The 26,152-nt window shown below is 42.6% G+C and overlaps 1 protein-coding gene across 3 annotated transcripts in view; it reads right to left on the bottom strand.

Annotated features, from left to right (window-relative positions):
- TEX14 (testis expressed 14, intercellular bridge forming factor) overlaps nucleotides 1–26,152 on the bottom strand; it is a 3,435,352-nt gene that overhangs the window by 1,224,834 nt on the left and 2,184,366 nt on the right. For all 3 annotated transcript variants that reach the window (XM_044054283.1, XM_044054282.1, XM_044054281.1), the window contains one exon: nucleotides 4,376–4,473. In XM_044054283.1, the coding sequence (XP_043910218.1) occupies nucleotides 4,376–4,473 (98 nt within the window). The remainder of the gene's footprint in view (nucleotides 1–4,375; nucleotides 4,474–26,152) is intronic.

Genomic DNA, 26,152 nt, shown 5'->3' with positions numbered 1-26,152 from the left:
CTCTGAAATAACCAGAATCTTCAAATCTCATAGGATCCTGAGGGTGGAGGGAATGCAGTGACTGTTACAAACTGTTGGTTTGAGCTCTAGTGGGGTGAAAGGCTAGGCAATGGGCACTGGGAGATAAGGAACAGAAACTGGAATATGAAAATGCTAAAGGCAGTGCAAGATGGGGAGAGTATCAGCTTGCCCTGGAGGGGATTTCAGACTAAACTTCCTAATGGTGTGCTTCCACATTAGTGACTCAAGCTCCCCTCAAACATCAACATATGTCTATCTCTGATGTCCAGGCCTGAGACGTGAGACTTCAACTGCAATGACCACACTGGCAATCCTCAACTGGGGCCTCTGAGGCTCTGTGGGTCATGGAGCTGGTCCCAGCAGTAGAGTCCCTAATCCTAAGTACTCCTGATTTGTGAATGGATAACAAGAGTGACTAATCCCTATGACAAGGCTGATCATTCATGGGTTCCAACATCTTATCTAAAAACCAAGAGCCAAGGGTAGGAGGTTGGCATAATGGTTAAGGTTTTGCCTTACAAACACAAGGTGCAGGGTTTGATTCTGACATGGGGTAATTGGCTAGGCTTAAAATGGCCCACAAGGGCACTTAGCCTAGTGCTAATCTATGAATCTATGAATTAGAACTTGGATATGTACTCCCCAGGTGGGAGATTAGGTCATGCTTCCTCTGATCCCAAGATACTGTCCAAGATCAATTACTGGTTAAAGCTTGATCTCTAACTAGTGCATAGTGATCTTATACCATATATAGATGGGGTGGTGGTGGATAAATACCAGATTTAATTTTAGGAGGATCAGGTCTGGATTTGGTCTTAGGCTTTCCATCCTTTTGGAAATACTCAGATTTATGCCTGGGGCTATATGGAATACCCACCTGTTGTTCTCCAAATGAAGAATTCTCAACATCTGCCACCTCTATAAAAGGGGCCAGCTTTTTCTGCCTATGACACTGAGAAGCTTAGTGAACTGTTTGGTACCTGTAACAGTTGTCAACATTTTTTTTTTCTCAGCCTGAAAATGCATTTTCTGGATCTTCACTGGTAGTTTCATGGCCACACTGACACTTAACTTTTATGCTTAGGTATGCAAATGCTAGAATTTACAAACAATAACAAGGATCATGAAATTAATTCTGAGATCAGCAGAACAGACTGATAGGTTCCAGAAATGAGGCACATTACTGCATAACTTTGTAGACATGGCTAATGCATGTGCATGCATTGTTAACAATGGTGTTTAAAAAAAAAAAAAAAAAAAAAAACTAAATTCCAACTGGTGGAGAAGGAATGCCCAATCTAGGAACCATCACGGTGGGTCCTTGGTGTTAAATGACATAACACATAACTCAGCAGTAATACAATTTGGCAGTGAAAACTTATGAAATATTTGCCAAAAAAATGAAAATATTTATAAACCCCAAAATCCAAAGAAACTGAAAGTAAAATACCGTTTTGGAAAACAAACTAATGCCACTCCACAGGGAATACATGGAACAAAACAAAGTAAGCCAAAGGATCTTGTGACTGTTGTCTGGCCTGGCTGACAATGAGACACATTACTGCTGCTTCTTAATTCACAGCACTCAGATCATGGATGTAAGCAGAGTGGGAAAGGCCTGGACTATTATGTTGAGGTTCAAGATAACTAAAGGAAACAATATCAAACAACTATGTACATATGTACACTTTGTCCTGTCAACAGTAAACATGGGTTACATCAGGATAAGAGATGATCAAACAACATAACAACATCTTCTAATATTCCATAAAATGTGGGTGTAGACTCATGCTATAAATAAGATACTTGTGAGCTAATAAGTGGATAATAGCTACGTATTCCACTATGTCCTGGAAATTTACCCTACTTCACATTCCTCCCCCTGGGCTAACCAAACTACAATTCTGTATCCTAATTTCTCTCTTTATGCCAGTTAAATATTATATTACTTTCAATTGGAAAGACGGGTCATTGCTTTCATGGGAGGGTTTTAAACAGAAATATTATTTTTTTAATGATATTCTAGTCCACCACTCATGTGAAGTCAAAGTGAACCAGTAAACAGCTGCTGTGATGAAGAGAACATATACCCCAAAACACTGGCTTCAGGAATACCATTCTGTAATCCATATAAGCATGTGGGTTATAAATTGTATATGTGCTCCATTATAAGACTGGTGAAAGAACTGAAATTGGCGGGTCAAACACATTTGTTTACAGGTCATTCAAATGCAATTCCCAACAAAGTTGTTTTTCATTGCTATCTGACACTTCAATATAATGCAAATAGAAATGGAAGGCAACAAACACGGTAAGGCTTTGTCTGCAACTGTATCTAGGTTCAAAAGTTCATAGATAGTTACTAGGCATGTAGTCCATGAGACTATTGAAAAGCCTAACCTTAATTTACCAATTGTTCCTGAGCACTGTCTGGTTAAGTGACGTGTTCAGAGTCACACAACATGCAAGCAGAAGGAGGGAATCAAACAACTGGACTACAAGTAGTAAACTGTTAAAAGTTCCTAGTCTTAATCTTTTGCAATAACTTAAAGAGACTTACATTAGATATAATTCATTACTTTTAATTAAAGACACCCTTATGCTTCAAGTCCATTTAAGGAACCAGTCAAATACAAGAGACTCTTCAGGTACTGTATGGATATGGCAAAAGGAAGTACAGTTGTAGCTACTTAATTGGGGACACTTACTAGACAAAATTATATCCACTGTGAAAAGGTGGCATAAAGGAAGTGCAAATGTTGCTACTGTGCTACTTAGACTATAGCCAAGGAGCATGTCCTTTTTGGTTAGCAATATATCTACAGTGCTGAAGTGTAAGATGTAGTTCATTCAAGATGGATAACGCATACTGTCACATTGAAGCATTCCAGAATTTGTTCTTTTGCCAATGGAAAAAATGTTTCTTGAATAGTACTATTGAGAAGGATGTGTACCACAAAAGAAGCACTGTGACCTCTGCCTTTAGCAGATGCTCTCAAAAACTGGTTAATGTCAGCCAGGTACACTTGAGTGCCCAGACAAACATTTCTACTTACTATATTAGCCACATCATATGAAGCTCTGAGGGCCTGGGACGCTACTATTACAGATGAGCAAGTGCTGTTCCATGCATAAAAGGTCACGGGAAAAAGAAAGAACCCTATACTTTTGAAAAGCCATTCTAAAAAGAGATCAGGTATTTAATGAACTTGACCGCATAAGTTAAAGGTTTAAATTGACATGACGGCCCCATTAAGAGTATGCTTGCCCAGCCTATCAAATGCTCAGCACACCAAGTCACTGGGGTTAGGATTTAGAAATCATGGCTTATCATGGGTATTTGAAGATATGACAACATTCACACTAGGGTCCTACGTACACTTACTTGTCTTCATACAGACCTTTGGAAAGGTATACCGATGGCATCAAACTCCCAATATGGCACCTTAGTATTAATCCAGCACAAGGTAGCATAAGCCAAGGAAAACGGTAAGAGGCCCTTCCAAACTCTTGTCAGTGCTTTGTGGTTAATTCTAGTTCCTTCATCAAGTAGTTTCCACATTCTAGTATCTGGAGAAATACACTAAATAACATGATATATGGAGGAGACACTGAGAGGATCCTCTGCTACAATACTAATTTCAACAGTTACAATACAGTCAGATGAATTTCTTTTTCTGTCAAGCAGGATCCACTGTTGGTACATTTTTAACACAAGCAACTTTACAAATGCATTTTAAACACAAGCACCTGTACAAATCGGTTTGATATACAAATGACAAATAATTCTTTACAAAACTCCAGCTAGCTATTCTGGCATAGATTACAAATCCACTGCCCTATTTCTCCGGGCATAGCTGGCAATACCTCACATCATCACAACTGTATACTGGTAAAAATAACACTGAAGACAAAGATGACAAATTTCCAATAAGAAAGCAAGATATAAACATCAGAAGGTTAGAAATGACTGCTGAAACAAACCCTGAAGCATTACAGCACAAATGCAGAAACAGCAGGAAAGAGCTGTATGACACTGGCCATTTTATACACCAGTGAAAATGTTAAAGTGGCAGTGGTGGGCATTGCTAGTTAACTGGTTAGAATATGATGCCAGATACAGGGACCTGGGCACAGAAGTTCCATAATGAGCACCTCTATGAGAAACATTTATTATTTATGTCCTGTGCTTTTTCCCACAGTATTTGAATTTAAAGTTTATTTCTCCAGATTGGTGCTAGGACAAGCCACTTAACTGTTCTCATATTTTTTAACCATGCTTCAGAATGTGCTACATAAGTCATAGCTGCCTCATCAAGTATAACTACTGGCATCCACATTTCATTGTACTTACACTGTTGGATTGTGATGCTGCTCTGGCAGTAATGAAGGTTTCATTAATTGACTGCTCCATGAATCGCCCCACGTTCTCAAGGGAATGGCCTTTAATACCTAATATCACAAAAACAGAAGTTATGTACTGACTGTAACGTTCCATCTGTGTTGTCCATTTTCATTCTTCCTCAACAGCTGGGAGATCCTCGGATCTGACTCGGCTGTTACTTTAACTCGTTGCCACTAGGAAACCCTTGAGCTCCTCCCTTACCCACAATGCAACATCCCCTAACATACTTCAGATCTTGTGTTTTGATTTACCTACTCCAAGAAACATTATAATTATTCTCTTGGTAGAAGAAACCAAATCTGGAGCTCAATATAAGAGACAGTGATGTCCTTATAAGCTCTTACTCTTCCAGAAGTCATTGAATGAAAAAGGTAGGGGGTTGGTGGGAGAGGAGTTGAGGAAAAATGAAAATGGACAACACAGATGGAACGTTAATGGTGGGTACATAACTTATTTATCTGATGTTGTCAATTTTTATTCATTCCTCAATGGTTGGGACAGAGTCCCCAGGTACCCTAAAGGACTCTAAGGAAGGATACTCCTGAGCATGGTCGATCCAAAGACTGTTCTTCCCCTTGAGACCAAATCCAATTTGTAATGAGTAATAAAAGTATGAGGATTAGCCCAAGTAGCAGCTGCACAAATGTCGTCCGTGGATATCCTAGATAAGAATACTGTAGATGTTGCCATGGATCTGTTTGAATGGGCTTTTAAAGGTTTTGGTAAGGGCAGACCCTGCTTACTGTTGACAAATGATATACAATCTGTAAGCCATTTTGCCACATTTACCTTTGTAACTGGCTTATTCAATTTAGAATCTGCAAAGGAGACAAATAACTAATCTGTTTTTCTGATGTCCTTTGATTTATGCAAGTAGAAACATAACTGTCTGTGAAAGTCTATTAAGTGTAACATGTATTTACCTTTGTTTGTAAAATTTGAAAAGCAAACTGGCTGATTAATAGATTGGTTGATGTTGGATTCTGACACCACTTTAGGAAGGAAAGGAGGATTGGTTTGTAATGCCAGCCTATCCCTATGAAAAATCAGGTAGAGAGGATTAGAAAATATTGCTTGGAGTTAAGATATCCTTCTAGCAGAGGTGATACCTACTTCTTCCAAGTCAGAAACGTTAGATCACATTTTACTGCTGGGTCTAAAGGGGAATAGATTAAGGTCTGTAGTACCAAATTTAAGTCCCCTGGAGGAGCTGGGTCCTTACAAGGAGGCCTCAATAGAACAGTACCTTTCAAACAGGAATTACAAAGTTTTGATGAAGTCCCAGTGGAGTTTTCAATTCCTACATAAAAATTAGAGATGGCCCCTAGATAAACTCTAACAGTTGAGAAGCTAGATCATTCACTGAAAATTGTAGCCAGAAATTCAAGGACACTATGTACAGAAACCTGAAAAAAAGTCAAATTGCCTCTGATGTGCCCAAAAAAATGATCTTTTCCACTTACGTCTATAAAGTTTTCTTGCGGTGGCTTTGTGAGAAGACAAAAGTATATGATGGACATGGGAAGAGAGCATTTCTTGTGTGGCTATTAACCCAAGTGCAGAAACCAGGCTGTCAGCTTTAGGTTTGAGATATCGAAGTGAATCATGTCTGTCGGGTGGGACAGGAGGTCTGGAATTAGATACAGAATCCAAGGTGGGTAGACTAGATGACGCCAAAGAAAGGGAAACCAAATCTGTCGAGGCCAGTAAAGTGCAATGAGGATGACTCTGCTCTTCAACCAGAAAGCATTCTGCAGAAATTTGGAGATCAAGAGAGTTGGAGAATATGCACAGAGGAGACCGGGGGGGCCAACAGTGAAGGTTCACAGGTTGGTACTAGGCTATCAGCCCTAGGGCCTATACAAGCCTAGCCATAACAATTCCCTGGCTATTTTTTCCCACAATATTTACTTCCCTGGTTCCCTGTCTAGCAGGACGACTGACATGATCCGTGGGGTGAATTTTCTATCTCCCATCCAATCGTCAAGGTTCCTTTTGAAGACGGCTAAAGAGGCGCTCTGCTTGACATGCATGGGCAGTCTATCCCAGAGTCTGGGGAGTCTCTGGGTCAGGAATCTATCCCTCCAGCATGTCTTGTTCATTGTGATGATAAGGTTTAGATCCCTGGAGCGTGTGGCTCTGAGGGATTGGGATTTCTTTAAGTGTAGCATGTCCAATGGCTCTGGGCTTGACATGGCCTTGTATGTTAAGCAGGGATCGCCTCTGAGTAGACGATATGCGACAGAATATAGCTGAAGTTTTTTTAGATGGTCAGCATAGGGCATTTACTTTAGGCCTGTGATTCTTTTAGTGAGGTATTTCTGCGGCCTTTCCAGTTGTTGCAGATGTCTTGAGAGGTACATACCAAACGGGGCGTTGTATTCTATAATGGGTCTAATGAGGGATGAGTACAGTGGGACAATGACCTCCTTTTTTCTGAATGAAAATCCCTTAGTGATGAGGTGTGCCACATAGAAGGATTTCCTGACTGTTGTGGTGATGTGGTTATCGAAGGTGAGACCACTGTCCACTTGTGTCCCTAAGTCTCTTATCACACTTTTGATGTTTAGTGTACTGCCACCTATGTGGTAATTCATGGGTGCATGTTTATTCCAAAAGGAGATAAAAAGAAGTTATGTACTCACCATAATGTTCCATCTGAGTAGGTAATCTTCATTTGACAGCAACCTTTGGATATCGGATCCATATCGGATCCGAGCCGGCAGCTTCAAACAGCTAAGATCCGAGCTCCAAGCTCCTCCCCCTTACCCATAACCCCCTGCTAACCCTTCCTGACCTCTGATCAAGTCTGCTTAGTAACACAGAGTATTACAACACCACAGGAATCACCTGCAAATCCTAACCTAAGGTTATCTGGAAACAAAGGGCTAGGAATCCTTCTAGTACGCACTATAGGTTAGGGGGATGGAGGGAGGGTCGGTTGCTGACAAGTGAAGATTACCTACTCAGATGGAATGTTATGGTGAGTACATAACTTCTTTATCTGAAGTAGTTAACTTCATTTGTCCATCAACCTGTGGGACAGAGTCCCCAGCTACACAAACCTTGGGAGGTCCTCATGGAAGGATATTCTGGAGCACTGCAGAGCCGAAGGATGCTCTCCCTCTGGAAATTATGTCCAACTTGTAATGGTTAATGAACGTATGAGATGAAGCCCAAGTGGCTGCTGAACAAATGTCATCCAAGGAAACTCTGGACCAAAAAGTAGCAGAGGTAGAAATTGATCGAGTAGAATGGGCGTGGACTCCTTCAGGTTCAGGTCGACCAGAACTTTGATATGCAAGCAGGATACATTGGGAACTCCATCTGGACAATGTAACTTTTGATACTGGCTTTCCCAAAGAGGGTTTTGCAAAGGATACAAAGAGTTGGTCAGATTTCCTGTGACCAGCGGCCCTGTGCAGGTAATATCTTAATTGCCTGTGTACGTCCAGGGAATGTAACTTATATTCACCTTTGTTCTGGTAATTTGGAAAGAATACTGGTAAATTAATGGATTTGTTGATGTTGGGTTCCGACACGACCTTGGCAAAAAGGAAGGATTGGTCCTGAGGGAAACTCTATCTTTATGAAAAACCAAGTATGGCAGTTTGGCGCAAAGTGCTTGAAGTTCCGAAACCCTTCTGGCCAAAGTGATGGCAATAAGAAAAAACGTCTTCCAAGACAAGAATTTTAAATCCACCGAGGCTGCAGGCTCGAATGGGGGAGCTGTCAGAGATTGGCGAACAAGAGTTAAATCCCATGGAGGAACTGGATCTTTAACAGGAGGTCTCAAGAGGAAAGTGCCTTTTAAAAAGGTCTTACACAATTTGGAAGAGGCCAGGGGGCCAAGATCACTTCCCACATGATAGTGGGAGATTGCAGCTAACTGGACTTTGACCATAGAGGAGCTAGCACCCTGGTTGAATAAGGTTGATAAGAATTCTAGCACTGCTGGTAACGGAGCTGTAAAGGAATCTAAGTTTCTGTGCTCCGCCCAAATTGAAAAACACTTCCATTTGTTATTATAAACCTTTCTCGTGGAAGGCTTATGAGAAGCTACTAAAATAGCCTTGACAGAGGACGAGATAGCGAGAGTCCTAGCTATCACTGGAACTGGATCAACCAAGCTGTGAGCTTGAGGTTGTCCAGGTTCGGGGTTGTCAACCCTAGCGGGTGAGAGATCAGATCCGGAGTGGGATCTAGAACCCATGGGGGAACCACGCTTGATGAGGCCAGAATGGGGCTATGAGGATCACTCTGCTCGCCAACTGACGTGCTTTCTGCAGGAATTTTAGCATTAGGGGAAGAGGTGGATAAGCATAAAGTAGACCAGATGGCCAAACATGCACCAGAGCATCTCTGGGGGATTCCCCTGGTGGGGGAATTAGAGCGAAGTAGTCGCTGCACTTTGCGTTCGAAGGAGACGCGAAGAGATCGCAGCAAGGTTGACCCCATTTGAGGAAGATTTGCTTCGCCACTCTCGGGTTCAGAGACCACTCGTACGGTGAAAGGATGGCTCGACTCAACCTGTCTGCCAAGATGTTCGACCGTCCCGGAATGTGCGTTGCTATGAGAAACCGGTTGGTGGAGATCGCCCATTCCCAAACTCTCATGGCCTCTCGACAAAGTGGGTAGGATCTGGTTCCCCCTTGTTTGTTGATATACCAGACGACTGACATATTGTCTGTCTGAATTGCAATAGTCCCCAACGGAAGAAGGGCTTGGAGTGCTTGCAATGCAAGAAGCACCGCTCTCATCTCTAGGACATTGATGTGCAACAAGGTCTCTGATTGGGTCCACGTGTCTTGGACGGTTCTGCCCATACAGTGCCCCCCACCCAAGGTGAGAAGCGTCCGTGGTCACTGTGGTTAGAGGGGGGGACATAGAGAAGGGACGCCCTTTCTGCATGTCCGCAGACTGGAGCCACCAGAAAAGTGCTTTCTTGCAAACCCTGCTGAGGGGAATGGGTGAACTCAGTAGATGTTGCAGGATGGACCACTGAACCTGTAGGGTCCATTGTAGTACCCTCATGTTCAGGCGCACTAAGGGTAGCAGGTTGGGAGTTGCCACCATGGAGCCGTGAGCCCTCAGGACCAATTCAGCTGGAGGAGCCGGGTAGTTTAGAAGGGCTAGCACGTGGAGCTTCAGGGTCTGAAGCCGGTCCAGAGTCAAAAAGACTTGCAAAAGGTTCATGTTCAATCTGGCTCCAATGAAGTCTAAGACCTGGGTTGGTTGAAGAGAAGATTTTTTGATATTGATTGTGATTCCCAGTCGGGCGGCTAAATGGAGGAAATAATCTCTGGCTGAGCACAGTAGATGCCTGGTGGGGGCGGACAGGAGCCAGTCGTCTAGGTACGGAAAGACCTGTATTCCCTGAAGTCTCAGTTGGGCCGCTACCACTGCTAATACTTTGGTGAACACCCTGGGGGCTGTGGTGAGACCAAGGGGAAGGGACCTGAACTGGTAGTGGCTGGCTCCTAGCAGGAAGCAGAGAAACCTTCTGGATCGCCAGTCCATCAGAATGTGGTAGTACGCGTCCTTGAGGTCTATGGAGCACATCCAGTCGTTCTCCTGCAGGAGTGGGAGAATGGATTGAATGGTGACCATCCAGAACTTCTCTTTGGCCACTGACAGGTTTAAAAAGGATAGATCGAGGATTGGTCTTAAGTCCCCCGTCTTTTTTGGCACCAAAAAGAACCTGGAGTAAAAGCCTGATCTGGATTGGTCTGGGGGGACGTGCTGGATTGCTCTTTTTTCTAGCAGCTGGAGAATTTCTACGGCTGCTGCCTCCCTTTGATTGGGTGGGACATCGGGGAGGCTCCGAGGTTTGGGAGGAAGATTGAGAAAGGGAATCTTGTAACCTCTGGATATGATCCGAAGCACCCAGCGATCTGTTGTAATAGACTCCCACATTGCTAGGTGCCTTGAGAAATGCCCCCCGACTGCCTCCAGAGTGGAGCAGTCGGGTAACCCTTCAGGGTTGCTGCGCAGGCCGATCAGAAAAGGGTTCTCTCGACCCGAAATTCTTTGGTCCCCCTCTGCCTCTGGGCCAGCATCCACCCTGTCCTTCTCTGCCTCTGAAGGACGAGGGGTCCGGAGCGAAACGGGACTGTTGAGATTTCTGGAATCACATCTTCTTCTGTCCCTTTTGGTTCCTAGAGAATGACCTCTGGGAAGCAGAGAAGCGGACTCCGACGGCAAACAACGTCTTCCTGACTTTCTTGCTCTGGACCAGTGTGTCGCGTACGGTTTGCCAAAGAGCGAAGAACTGTAAAACGGGGCATTAGCGAAGGATGCCTTGAAGGGTTCTGCAAAATCGCAATGGCGGAGCCAAGCATGCCATCGTAAGACAATGCCTGCTCCACTAGCTCTAGCAGCCCCTTCCATGGCATGGGAGAGCAGCCGCATAGAGGTGTTAGAAATGGATTTGAGAGTGGCCATTCGGTTAGAGAATACTTTCTTATCCTCGGCCGACATGGACTCTGGGGGCGACCCGGCGTATTCTTTGATGAGATCCCGCTGGAGTTGTATCACGTGTGCCATATAATTCAGCGACCTTACCGAGAAGGTGGCTGAAGCGAACATCTGCTTCCCCAAACGGTCCATCGTCCGAGACTCCTTGTCTGGAGGATGGACCGAGGAACTCTCCTGGGCCAGTTCCTTTTTAGTGGCGGCCACCACCAACATGGCATCTACAGGAGCACCCTTGCTCCAACATGTCCTATCGGAAGGGAGACTAAGAATTTTATCAGGCCGCTTGGGAATGGGATCCACAATGTTTGGCTCCTTCCATGCCCTGGTAGTAATCAGGTCTACCAGGGGGTCTGCGGGAGGGGACACCCAAGAGGTAGATGGGCCTGCGTCAAACGCCTCCAGAAACACAGACTCATCAGAGGAAGGTTTTTGGGCAGACCACCCCCCTCTAATTCGAAGAATTTCCATGATGTCTCCGAAGGAGATGTCTTCGGGGGGTGACCTTGGGGAACCTTTCCCTTCCTCTAAATCTGTGCCTGTTGTCAAGGACTCAGGTGAGTCCAAGTGCCTCCTCTTGCACTTATGTTTGTGAGGAACCTCCTCGGGGGGCTGTCCGAAGAGGCCTCACCAATCACATCTTGTTCCGCCAAGGGAACACTCTGGGACGTAGGCGTAGGCTGTCCCCTGGGGCCGGGTGATGGAAGGTAGGCCCGTCTGACAGAGAGTGCAGGGTGGAGCCGTAGCAGACACCTGGAGCCTCAAATCCCTCGATAGAACCCTCTCCACAACATCGAATGCCGAAGGCTGCTCTCCCTGGCATCTGAGAGCAGTCCCCTCGGATCCGATGTGTGGATCGGAGCTGGCGCCGAAGCAATCGGATCTGAAGGGTGAGTATGCTCCGACCGAGACAGAGCCGAAGACACACTGACACCTACGGATCCGAAGCTCATTTCCTCTCGGCTCCGAGAGCTCGGATCCGAAAAGGGACCTGACAAACTCGAGGGTGCCGTTGGCGCCAAAGTACGAGGTACTATCGTAGCCGACACTCCCCCGGCTCCAATGCTACCCGGCTCCGAACCCCGGAAGTGGGTCGGAGAAGGAGCAATCGGGGCGAAAAAAGGAGACGAGCTTCCCCCCCCGGGGGGGGGGGGGCAGGAGCACTCCCATCTGCAGCTGGGCCTGGAGGAACCTACGTATCATCAGGTCCATGTCTGCATCGGACAAGCTTCTAGTCGACCTAGAAGAGGTCACCGATGCGGGCCGGGAGTGCCGCCTCGATGACCTCGAAGGCGACTGGGTCTCCTCCTCATCCAGCTCCGGAGAAAAACGGGGTGAATGGAGCCGGGAAGGAGAAGCCGCTTGCTTGGCCGGCGGAGCCGAGGAGGAAGACTCGGCCCGCCGCTTGTGGTGCTTCTCCTTTCTACGCTCTCTCCTAGCTTCCCTCTCCCTCCTGGCCTGCGGTGGGAGGATGAGTCCCGGCCAGGGGAGCAGGGATGGGAGGTGGCACTGCCGCAGCAGGTGCCATGGAGGAAGAGGAGGACGAAGTCGGATCCGGGGGCAACAGTCCTGCCAAAACCAACTTCGACCTCCTGTCCCTCAAAACCCTGGGATTGAAGGCTGCACAAATAGTGCAGCCTGAGGAGAGGTGGTCAACCCCAAGGCAAATAACACACCGAGTGTGGCCATCCGCTGGGGACAGCTTATGGCCACACTCGGTGCATTTCGAAAAGAAGGCTTTAGGGGCCTCAGACATGACTCAGAAAAATAAACACTAGGCCCAACACAGACATGCCGTCACACACACGGGGAGGACAAACTAACTAAATACAGTCAAGTTTAACTAAAAAAAAGTGCTAATAATAGTAATAGACTAGGGGTAACACACACACAAATTTTTTAACAGAATGAAGAAAAGAAAGATTTTTCTCACAGACTACGCTCTACACCCACGCCTGGAAACTCGCTCAAAGCTGCTGACTGAACCGCGGCAAACAAGATCTGGAGTCAGGAAGGGTTAGCAGGGGATTATAGGTAAGGGGGAGGAGCTTGGAGCTCAGATCTTAGCTGTTTGAAGCTGCCGGCTCGGATGCGATATGGATCCGATACCCACAGGTTGATGGGCAAATAAAGATAACTACTTCAGATCTACACATATCTTGGCATTGAGCTTGAGCCCATGGCTTTGGCACCAAGCATCTGTTTCTGTAAGGCCCTTTTGTAGAATATCCACATCATTAGGGGATTCAGTAATGGCTCCCAGTTTGCAGTCATCTGCAAACTTTGTTAGCCAAGAGTCCCTTAGTGTTGGCCTGTACTTCAGAGAAATAGATACCAAACAATAGCGGTCCCAGGACTGAACCTTGAGGTACTCCACTTGTCACTTGTCTAGAGCTGGATTTGGAGTCGGCTACTTTTACCGTGTGGGTTCTGTCAGTAGGCCAGTTGGCAACCCATCGAGTGACGTAGGGATTAATGTCCAGTTTAGTAAGTTTATCTATAATTCCAGAGTGGGGGATGGTGTTGAAGGCCTTGGTGAGGTCCAGATAGGCTGTGTGGACCACCTTACCCGCTTCCAGAACTCTGGTGACTGATTCAAAGAAGTCAGTCAGGTTCAGGAGACAAGATCAGCCCTTCACGAACCCAAACTGAGTGGGGTCCAGTGTTTGAAGGTTGCCAGGGTCTTTGTTTATAAGTTCCATGGCCTTGCAGATCAGACTCATCAGACTGATGGGGTGGTAGTTCCCAGGATCCAAGGTGGATCCCCACTTGTGGAGTGGGAGAACTGTAACTGTGTGCCACTCAGTGGGCACAAAGCCTGAGGGGAGGCTAAAATTAAACATGACACTTAGGTGAGGTGCCAGTTCATTTTGTAGTTCATGTAGTACACAACCCGGGATGTCATCTGGTCCCATGGATGCTGTATTCTTAACTTTGGAGAGTGCAGTTTTTACCTGTGTGGCCATTATTACCATAATTTGGCAATCTTTCTGTATTGAGATGGGCCCTTTAGGGGGTGAGAGGGGGGTGAAGTTGGCACTGATTCAATCTGCTAGGATATTAGCAATATCCTTGGGATCAGTATATTTAATGTCATACAAAAATAGTGACACAAGCACTACGATGCTCAATAAAACTTTACTAACAGTGCGCTAGTAAGAATACTTTCGCCTCTTAAAGCTTCTTCAGGCAGAAAACTGCACAAAGGTATCAGCATACTTTAAATAGAATCTAATTCATATCATGTGACCTTAACTAAATACAATTAAAGGTATATAACATATGTCAAATGTAAAAACAATATAAAACAATAAATAACATAGGAAACTGTTATAATTTATTTCTTATATCCTTCAGAACTTTTATTTATTATGTCCTTCAGAACTGGTTTTAAACTAAAATAATCATTTAGTCCAGGGTATTGATAAGTTTTAAAACATAATATCCATTTATTTTCTGACAATTCTGTATAATTAAGTAGATCACCCCCTCTAATGGATTTATTAATGTTCTGTAAAATAAAAAAATTAAATATATGTGTATTATCTGTACTTTTTATGTCGATATAATGCATTAGTTTCTAACTTCCTTCTTATTTCTGAAAGATGTTCACATATCCTGCCCTTTAATTGCCTGTTACTCTTGCCTATGTGAAATGCACTACATTGGGAACATATAGCCATATATATTATATCTGTGGTATTACAAGTACCATAGGTTATTAAATTAAACATTTTTGATGTTACAGGGTGAATAAAACTTGTTCCTGTAAAAATATATTTACAGAAAACACAATTACAACATTTTTGTGTACCATTTTTACCAAATGCACTATGTATGTTATAATGCTGTTCTTTATAACATAACTGATATCTCAAATTTGTTTGGTTTTTATATCCAAAAGATAAATGTTCCAAAGATATATCCTTAAAGGCTGGTACATGTTTTATCATCTTCCAATGTTTTTTTTATAATATTCTGTATTTTATTAGTATTAATATCATATGGTAAAATATATCTGAAGGTACTAGTTTTATCTTTAGTCCTTCTAGCTTGAGATCTATTCTTATACTGCTTAACATGAACTTCTGAAAAAATCAGATATATATTATTACTATCAACTTCCTGGTTTAGATCTGTAATTAGTTTAGTAACAGACCTCTCAACTGTCTTGAATAACTCGTTTTTTACCGAGTTTTGTGGTCCCAATAATGGGGTGCCACGATTCCCGAGTGGCACCCCATTATTTCTGATTTTTCTGATCTATTTTTTAAATTTTCTCGCTTTTGGAGGTGACGTCATCATGTGCGCGATGACATCACCTCTGTCAGCATGCCGCGCATCTGTGTTTGAATAGTAGGACAGGTAAGAAGCCGAGTCTAAGATTTACTTCTGCCGTTTTTGGGCAGAACAGGAGTTAAGCCAGGGCAGGATTACTTTGCAGAGCCTAAGATTTACTTCTGCCATTTTTCAGGGCGAGCAGGAGTTATGGCACGGCAGGATTACTTTGCAGAGCCACCGTTTTACTCATGCAGAGCCAAACAGAGGAGGATTAGTTTGCAGAGCTGCCGTTCCAGAATTACTCTGCCATTCGAGCCAGAACACAGGATTACACAGTAAGCAAATGCAATGCACTTTTAACTACAGAGCTGTGTGTGTATTTGTGTGTGTGTGTGTGTGTGTGTGTGTGTGTGTGTGTGTGTGTGTGTGTGCGCGTGCACATGTGTGTGTGGAGTCCAGCATCCAAACTAAGGATAACATATCCAACTTTGTTAGTGAAACAATCCAGCACTCCAACTTTGTTAGCAAAACAGTCCATTTCTTTGCCCTGTCGATGGGATTGTTCCACTGATAAAGGTGGATAAGTTATATTTAGTTTGGATCTCTTGTGTATGTGTGAGTGCATATCAATGTTCATCATCAAATGTTTAAAACTGTTAAAGCTGTTATAGGATACTTTTTGTTACTTTCAGGTTATGAAGATGCTTAATCCATGGATGACTTTATTTTTCTTTAACATAAGTAATTAAGATGTTAGGTTCTTGAAGCAAGTCCTAAGCTTAACATTTCATCATAAAGCTTTATATTCAGGTTATTAGCAGCCCAACAGTGTGCATAAAACATTGCAGAAATGATATCTCTGCATCCTGAAAGCTGAAATTCAGATTAACTATTTGAAAAAGGGTTGCAGTGTCACCAGTATGATAGTGTAAAACAGCTTTTGGCATTCTTCTGTGCAGGTAGTTTGTGAAATTATGTAGTACAATTCAGTAAAGTGGAGAAATTGCTGACAGACTTGGGCATATCATTTTATTCCATTAAATTATATTAAATTAAATTAAATGTGTAACTTAATTGCCTTGGTGTAAAAGATGTAGGTACATTTATTTTGGGCATTTAATTGCAGGCTTCATGAATGTAGTTAGATTTCTATATTTTTATTACTTTGTCTTAAAGTGAGGTACTCTGCCTTCTGCCCAGTCCATGTTTTGGCATGCCTTAGACCAGGATAAAAAGCAAAGGTAACAAAGTAAAGCTTTACTTTCTCAATTTTGGGTGGTATTTTTGGAACATAACAGAACTCTTTCTGAGCCAGACCTGTTTTTAACATTTCCCCTTGATGTGTTCCTCTCCTCCCTTCTAAATTGTCAACCTGTCTGTATACGGAAAGGAGTACGTGCTGTATTTGTTTTAACTTCCTTATTTTTTTACTGAATTTGTTGTCGCTTTGCTTCAGTTTGTTGTGTAATTTTTCACTAATACTTGCAATAAAAATGCTTTGTTTTGAAATTTGATGACTGTTCTTGTGTTCTATTTGCATATTTTTATTAACCAGTTTTCACTAATACGTTCAATAAAATGCTTTGCCTCAGAATTTGGTGACTATTCTTATGTTTTCTTGACATTATATTGTTTCTTTAATGGTGTATTTCTGTTTATCTCTATAACTAATGTTATAGTCATACATGTGTAGTTCATGTTTAAGGGAGCAAAAGTTTTACAAAAAATTCTATTTTTGGTTTCATGTAGCATTTTGATGACATGCATGATTTGTAAAGTTAAAATAAAAACTGTTGCTCGTAACATAATGGCTCAGGATACCCGCACTGTAATTTAATAGGATCTGTGTATAGTTTATTTTATATTGTAACAGATATGCACGTGATTTTTGTCTAAAACAATTACAGTGGATGATGGATCTGAATAAATCTGGTGCCATATTTTGGTTGTCTGTTCTTCAGTTTGTGCTTCAAACTTGGTATCCCATAATTCCACAGGAGTGGGTGGGGTTACGTAATTATGCATGCAAATTAGATGTTAATCAGCATACAGATTTGTACCTATTTCTCATGGGCCTTGTACAGATTGTTGATGTTTCCAGGTTGAGAGGTATGTTTAGTAACCATATTTTCCATATATCCCCTATCCAAAAATTCCGTAATAGTAGCTTGTATTTGTGTATCCATTAGGTCTGTATTGGTGTTTAAACGGATGACCCATTTAGTTTGATTTTTAACTATATTTTTAAAAATATGTGGTGGGGGGGGTGCATGCTAGCTCTGTGAATATAGGTATTTTTCTTCACATGCTTCTTAAACAAAGTAGTACCTATTGTAATCCACCACCAAAGGTATCTTTTGCATGCTGGGGTAATTCTTATCTGGGCAGACATGTGCTGGTAAAGAACAGACCATTGCCTTGTTAACATTCACTGAAGAATTCTCATGTGAAATCTTGCTAGGGGAACTAGAACTATAGCTGCCGACACTGATCCCAAGGCTTGTACGATCAATAAGGCTGAGATTGTGGAACTGTGAATTATCTTTCTGACCTGGAATATGATAGTCTGTACTCTTGTTTTATCTATTACTACGGGGGGGGGGGGTGGCACCCCCCCACACACACAATACAAATTTCGATGTTATGATTATTCGCTCATATGAGCATTCGAGAGATTGTGTTTTCATTTATCTGACATAGACCTGTCTTGGCAATTCCAATTCTACATCATAGCTCAGAAAAATCATCTCCTTTGTCAGACCAATCCACCCACCCAGCATCTCTAACAGTGCATTGTGCAGGGAATCCTTAAAGTCTGCCAATTCACTGGACTCCCAGAAAATATGTTCCCAATTATGTCTGTACTCTAGAGAGAGGAAGCAAGGCTGTTATCGATACTGTGCTGAAAATCACTCCTGTGGACTTCAATGTCTGAGATAGTTCTGAGATTTGCTGTAATTTACGGTGATCCCCAATTGGCAGCAAGTCTGGAGTACTTCACCTCATGCTCTTACCAGTAGATGCCTGGTCTTGGTGGTAATGAGCTAGTTGTCCAAGTACAAAAACACCAGAAACCCTGCAGTCTCAACTGAGCTGCTGCTACTGCCATGCATTTTGTGAACACCCTGAGAGTTGTGGTAAAGCCAAAGGGCAGTGTTCTGAACTGTTAATGATTGGCTTCCAGCCTGAAGTGTGGGTACTTTCTGGATAGCCTGTTCATTTTTATGTGATAGTACACATTCTGAAGGTCTACCGAGCACAGCCAGTCATCCTTGCACAAAAAGGACAGAATGGACTGAACTGTGACCATCCAAAATTTGGTGTGCTGAACTGATTTTTTCAGACTGCTGAGATCCAAAATTGGTCTCCAGTCATCTGTTTTCTTCGGCATTAAAAAAATCTTGAGTAAGTTCTGGATTCTATCTGGTCTGGTGGGACCTCTTGGATGTCTCTCTTTTTAGCAGCTTTTGAATTTCTAGTGCTGCTGGGTGGAACATTGGGAAATTTGCAAAGAGGTGGTGGTGGTAGGGAAAATATAATTATATAACCTCTGGAAATAATCCTCTGCGCCCACATATCTTTTGTAAGGTCTAGCCAGGCTTTCTGGTGCAGGGATAAATAACCCCTAATTGCCTCCACAGGGAGACAATCAGGCCTCCTTTCAAGAGCGCTGGTAGGGTCTGTCAGAGAAGGAATCTCTAGACCTCTGGTTTTGTGGGCTTCCTCTGCCACTTGGGCGGCATCTCACATTTGAGTTTCTCCCCCTCTGCCTCTAGGGGAACTATCTCCATGTGGATCTTGGGAAGGACCCTGGGACTTTTTCTGGCTCCTCACCGATTCCTTGAAAAACATACTCCCACTGCAGAGAGGGTCTTTCTGTCTTGTTTGTACCTGGAGAGTTTGTCAACAGTCATGCCTTGGATCCGACACATACTCCTTGTCTTCGAGACTCGTTCGGATCTGAAATTGTCAGAGGCGGTGCACTTACAGAAAGTCTCACAGCTGAAGATACTATCATCTTCTGATCAAATCTCAAATCCAAGGGTTCCGAAACAACAGGGTAGATCGGAGAATGAGCCAAAATTGGTGGTATAATGCAAACCAAGACTTCCTGACCTGAAGGGATGGGAGCTGGAAGATCTCCCATCTGTATCTGTGCCAAGAGAAACTTCCTCATCATTCTGTCTACATCAGACGTGGTCAAACATCTGGAAGAATGAGAAGATGCCAGTGATGGAGATCTGGAGCACCTGAAGGAGTCTAGGAATGGGGAAGGTATTTGAGAGGGTACCGGGTCAATAGAACGCCAATATTGTATCTTTAGTAAAGGCTTCAGATCAGAGAAGCTAGGATCCGAAGAAGCTGATTTTGACTCCAACATCGTCAGGGTAGTAGCATTCTTCGGATCAGACTTTTGAGTTTTATCCTTGCTGGTTCTGTAGTAGGATCTGATGAGGGGGTCGAGGATCTGGAAGGACCCACAGGCTTGACAGAAGGTTCCTTAAGCTTTGGTTTGGGGGGTTGAGCCACAGAAAAAGAAGAGAGGAGTAGTCCCTTCAAAATAAGCTTGTTTTTTCTATCCATGATCACTCATGGATTGAAATACTTATAAATGGAACATTCAGTCTGGAAAAATGCTCTAGGCCCAAACAATACACGCATAAGGCATGTGCATCAGAAAGCAGTAACTTGTGCCCACATTTCTGGCACTTTTTAAAACCAGATGGACACTTTTCAGACACTGTCAACACAAAATACAATGAAAAAAAAATTTAAAAAAAAACTAAGGAAAAGGAAAGGAAGAATAGAGAAACAGAAAAATATCAACAGTGGTATTAAGGAATACACTAAGACTGTAAAGAGAAACGGAGAAGAAACTTACCAACTACTGTAAGCAAAAGTACACAAAAAAGTGTAGGGAAGGGCAGTACTAATATAATAAAGGTAGATATTAAAAATATCAACACATATAAGCTATGACAAAAACAAACAAAAAAGGACTGACTTATCTTCTCTACAAACCCACAAGCTCGAGAGCTCAAAGTGACCACATCCAAAAGTGAAAGCAGCAAACAAGATCTGATGTATGTTAGGGGTGGTGCAATATGGGTAAGGGAGGAGATCAAGAATTTCCTAGTGGCCAAGAGCTAAAGTAACGGCTGAGTCGGATCCGAGGATTAGATCCAAACCCAACTGTTGAGGAAAGAATGAAGATTGACAACATCAGATCATAAAGTCAGTATTTTGATTTCAGAAAGACAGAAAATTAAATCTTAAAGATGCATACAAAAACAACACATTTGTGCAAGTTCCAGTCCGTTTAAAGGAATATGACATTCGGTAATCTCTACTAATTGCAGCATTACCCTCTATAATGTTATTTTACTTACTTCACTTGGTAGAAAAGGAGATTCATGAGCTACATTCATCTACCTTTAGAAACAGAAATGGAAACATCAATACGGATACCTCCAACTTTTTTAATTTAAAACCCGAACATGCACGAGCCTTAGATGACCTTATTCATAATAAAAACATTACCAAAGGCGTCGACAAGGGCGGAGGTATTGTGGTCATGGACGGTAGCTTTTACCTTGATTATATGTTCAAGCTACTGAATACCGATGAATATGTGGCTATTAACTACAAGGATAAGTATGACACCATCAGACAAGATAATCAGCAACTTTTAAACTTGCAAACATCAGAGCTTTTTACTCCTGAACTATACCAATATTTCACCGTATCATCTCCTAAAACATCTACTACCTATTGATTACCAAAAATTCATAAGTCACTTACTAACCCCCCTTTAGGCCAATAGTTTTGGCAAGATGGTGGGTCACAGAGCCAATTTCAAAACATCTTGACTATATATTTAAACAACATCTGTTGGCGATGGAAACCATCATTAAGGATACATCAGATTTCTTGAGACAACTAGCACAATGGTCCACAGATAAGGACTTAAAGGAATGTCACTTTGTCACTATGGATGTGATCTCCCTATTCATTGTAATACCAAACAGCATAGGTATTCAACATATAAGAAAGTATTTAACTGAACATTACCAATATACTCAGACAGAGATTGATTGTACATGTGAATTACTTAGTCTAGTGTTGAAAAAAAAAAACATATTTTTGTTTCAGAACATACTTTTTAAGCAAAACACCAGTGTTGCCATCAGCACACCAGTTGCAAACATCTATGCGAACATTGCGATGTATTATTGGAAGAAGAGATATGTATTGACTGACAATCCTTATAAAGACATTGTCATCTTCTACAAACATTTTGTACACTATGTCTTTTGATATGGAAAGGGGCTGACTCTGACTTTATTTTTAGAACACATCTCAAAAAGCACCAATTTCTTAAAATTTAAAAGTGAGACAGCAAATAAAGAGATGCACTTTCTGGACATTAAATTAATCAAGGATGACAATGGTAAAATGTACACAACACTATGCAAAAAAATGATTAAATGCAACACATACCTACAGAGAATAAGTATGCACCTCCCATTTGTCTTTACTAACATTGTTAAAAACCAAATGTCAAGGGTATACACTTAAATACTGATAATCTTAACATGACTGAACAACTAAAGAATATCGAATATGCCTTCAAGGAAAGGGGTTATAATACTAGACCCTTAGAAACTATTAAAAATGAGGTTGTAATCCAAACGGATATTGAGTTCCAGCCAACTTTCAGGGCACATTCACGTTTAGTGAAAGATGGAACTCAGAGCAGTAATACTTTTAGATGCAATCTGACATATAATAGGAGCACCTTTGCAGTACAACAGATTATTAAGAAATATTGATCCATACTTGGACGTCCCAGAATTAGACACAGTATTGAAGGACAGACCATTATTTAGTTACAGAAGGAGCAATAATTTGAAGAATAAGCTATGCTATAAAGAACAGCCAAAGAGTGGATATGTTCCAGAGCAAAAAATGTGGCACATATAAACATAATAATTGCAATTACTGCAATTATATATACACAGACAAGAGCATTTATACACCCTGTTAATGGTGAGGAGTTTTATCTCAGATGCTGTAGGAACTGTTATACCTCTAATATTGTATATTTAGCCAAATGTACTCAATGTCCATCATATTATGTGGGTAAATCCAATCATTAAAGGAAAGAATATGTAACCACTTGTCTAATATCAGGAGACATATCCCAACTAATGCACTTAGTAAACATATTCTTGAAGCTGACCACACACATAGTTTGAAATTTATGATCTTACATATAGTTTTTAAGTCAGTAAGAGGAGGTGACATTAAGCATCAAACTGAAATACAGGAAATGAAATGGAAACTGCGTTTCAAAGCACGCACCCTTCTGGCTTGAATGGGTTTGTTAGCATGAAACCCTACTTAAGAGAACTTCATATGAAAGTACATTAATAATTATTGACTTCTAACAGCCCCAACTATTTACACTTATTGTACTTTATTGTATTTTTATTGTATTATGTGATTTTCTTACATTTTTATATATCCCGTTACTTAAGTGTCATGTGACCTTACTCATGATTTCCCTATACTTTTATACATCACGTGACTTAATCATCATGTGATTAAGTTTCATTTATTTAAAAGACATATTATGCTGCATTCACTATTCACCTGAAGAAGCCTAGAGGCTAAAGTGTTTTTAGCACTTGTGTTTTATTGCTTTCTACGTGAATTCTACATTATTAAAGACTGTATTTTACCAAATCTGTTTGTGGCTCCAGCAACTACTCTTTTGTTTATCACTAGATTTAGTTATGTTGCTGCTGGATTTATCACAGTACCTATTTTTTCTGTTTCTTTATTTTACTTACTTTGTGATCTGATTTCACTGTGCAATGATGCAGTGTATGAGTAACATGCCAAATGTGGCATCTGAGTAATCCTTTTGAATAAGAGTAGCACAACAGACGTAACTTGAGTCTAATGTTTCAGGAACATCATAAATAAACTTCAAGTTGCACATGTATGGAACATAAATACTTAGGAATGAGAGTGATACTAAAATGCTAGCAGTTAATATGTGTAATCATATGAATAATGCACTGACTTGTAAGATAGTTATTATAACATATATTCTTTCATAAAGAGAGATTCTTGCATCAATAAAATATTTGGGCTTCAGACTTTATGCTTTATCTGACCTGCTTTTTTCAGCAATCATGCAATCTTTTCTGGCAGGATGTGGCCCACACCTTTCTTTAGTATACCACTCTTGTTAGCTGGCTAATGCCAGCATATAAAACTGACATTACTTCATGAAATCAGTTGTTTCTTTAAAGATAACACTGGAATACTAATAAAACTTAAACTGCTATCAGGTAATGTGATTTGTGATGGAATTTGATTGCATTTTTGTCAAATCTATGCAGCCGTAAATTAGAAGTTATGTACTTACCATAACGTTCCATCTGAGTAGGTATCTTCATTTGTCTGCAACCTTTGGGATACAGATCCGATCTCGGATCCGAGCCGGCAACTTTTACCACAGCATAGATCCGAGCTCCTAGCTCCTCCCTTTACCCATAATCCCCTGCCAACCTTAACTGACCTCAGATCAAGTTTGGCCGATATAAGCAATGTAAAGGTGCCCCGGAAGGGGCTAATTCCAAGACAGATCCTAAACGTCAGGGGGAAGGAGGGGTGGGGTGGTTGCAGACAAATGAAGATACCTACTCAGATGGAACGTTATGGTGAGTACATAACTTCTAAATCTGAAGTAGGAACTTCATTTGTCAGCAACCTTTGGGACAGAGTCCCCAGCTACCTGAATCCTGGGTGGCCTTTATGGAAGAACATTCCGGAGCACTGCAGAGCCAAAGGACGCCCTACCTCTGGAAACAACATCCAGTTTGTAATGGCTGATAAAGGTATGAGATGAGGCCCAAGTGGCTGCGGAACAAATATCATCTAAGGGAACCCTAGATTTAAAAGCCGCCAAAGCAGCGACGGCCCTAGTAGAATGAGCTCGAGCCCCTTGAGGTGCAGGCCTTCCCAAACTCTGGTATGCTAAGGGGATACAATTAGCTATCCACCATGATAGAGTAACTTTAGAAATTGACTTGCCTAAACTTGTTTTGGCAAAGGAGACAAACAACTGGTCAGATTGCCTATGACCAGCAGTTCGATGAGTATAAAAACGTAATTGTCTGTGCACATCCAAGGAATGCAGTTTATATTCTCCTTTGTTCTGGTAATGGAGAAAGAACACGGGAAGATTAATGGATTGATTAATATTAGCTTCTGAAGACACCTTAGGCAGAAAAGACGGATTGATCCTGAGGTAAACTCTATCTGGATGGAAGGATAAATAAGGCAGCTTAACACATAGAGCCTGAAGTTCAGAAACCCTTTTAGCTGAAGTAATGGCCACTAAGAAGGCTGTTTTCCAAGAGAGATATTTAAGATCAACCGTGGCCGCCGGCTCGAAAGGGGGGCTAGTCAAGGCTTGGAGGGCCAAGGACAAATCCCATGGGGGTACTACCTCCCTGACTGGAGGTCTGAGAAGGAAAGTACCCTTGAGGAATGCTTTACAAAGCTTAGCAGTCATTAGAGGGCCTGATTCATGCTCTACATGATAATGCGAAATCGCTGCCAGGTGTACCTTGACTGTAGAGCAGCTAGCCCCGTGATGAAAAAGGGTAGTTAAGAACTCCAAAACCGACGTGAGAGGCGCCGTGAAAGGATCCAAGTGATGGTGCTCCGCCCAGATGGAGAAACATTTCCACTTGCTTCGATAGACTCTTCTGGTGGAAGGTTTATGTGCTGCTACTAGGATGGCTTTGACTGGTGAGGAGATTCCGGGAGTCCTAATCAGGAGTGGAACTGGAGCAACCAAGCCGTCAGCTTGAGGTTGACCAGGTTGGGGGTCTGGAGACCCAGAGGGTGGGTAATGAGATCCGGGAGTGGATCCAGAATCCATGGTGGATGAATTAGGTGAGACCACAGGTACGGGAACCATGTTTGACGAGGCCAGAATGGGGCAATGAGGATCATTTTGCTCCCCTGCTGACTGGCTTTCTGTAGGAGTTTCAGCATCATGGGCAACGGAGGATAAGCGTAAAGGAGACCGGGAGGCCAAGCATGTACTAGAGAGTCTCTCGGGGACTCCCCCTGAGGGGGTATTAGAGTGAAGTAACTGTTGCATTTGGTATTTGAAGGAGAGGCAAAAAGATTGCAACAGGGTTGCCCCCATAGGAAAAATATTTGTTTCGCTACTAGGGGATTGAGAGACCATTCGTACGGAGTCAGGATCGAACGACTGAGCCTGTCTGCTAGAATGCTGGACCGTCCCGGAATGTGCGTTGCAATAAGAAAGCGGTTGGTGGAAATCGCCCATTCCCACACTCTCATGGCCTCGCGACAAAGGGGATAAGACCTGGTTCCCCCCTGTTTGTTGATGTACCAGACAACTGACATGTTGTCCGTCTGTACTGCAATTGTCCCAATCGGTAGAAGGCTGTGAAGTGCCTGCAACGTCAAAAGCACCGCCCTCATCTCTAGGACATTGATATGCAAGGAGGTCTCTGTGTCGTTCCACGTGCCTTGGACCGTTCTGCCTGAATAGTGCCCCCCCCACCCCAGGCGAGAGGCATCCGTGGTCACTGTGGCGACGGGGGAAGGCATCGAAAATGGTCGTCCCATGTGGAGACTCGGGGACCAGATCCACCACATGAGCGACGGTCTGCAAGCCCTGCTTAGGGGAATAGGATGAGACAGGGAGTTGCAAGACAGGGACCATTGTACTTGGAGGGTCCATTGCACAACCCACATATTTAGGCGGGCTAGGGGTAGTAGAGGAATAGCTGCCACCATGGACCCTAGAGCCCTCAGGATCAATTCTGCAGGTGGAGCAGAAAGAATGAGAATGGCCTTGACATGCAACCTCAGGTTCTGAAGCCGATCGGGAGTTAAGAAGGCAAGCATTAT

The sequence above is a fragment of the Protopterus annectens genome, chromosome 13.part0, assembly GCF_019279795.1.
Source record: "Protopterus annectens isolate FY-2018-M chromosome 13.part0, PAN1.0, whole genome shotgun sequence".
In the NCBI taxonomy this organism is placed as follows: Eukaryota; Metazoa; Chordata; order Ceratodontiformes; family Protopteridae; genus Protopterus; species Protopterus annectens.
The sequence above is the reverse complement of the archived record's forward strand: the minus strand, read 5'-3'. Positions and strand labels throughout refer to the sequence as shown.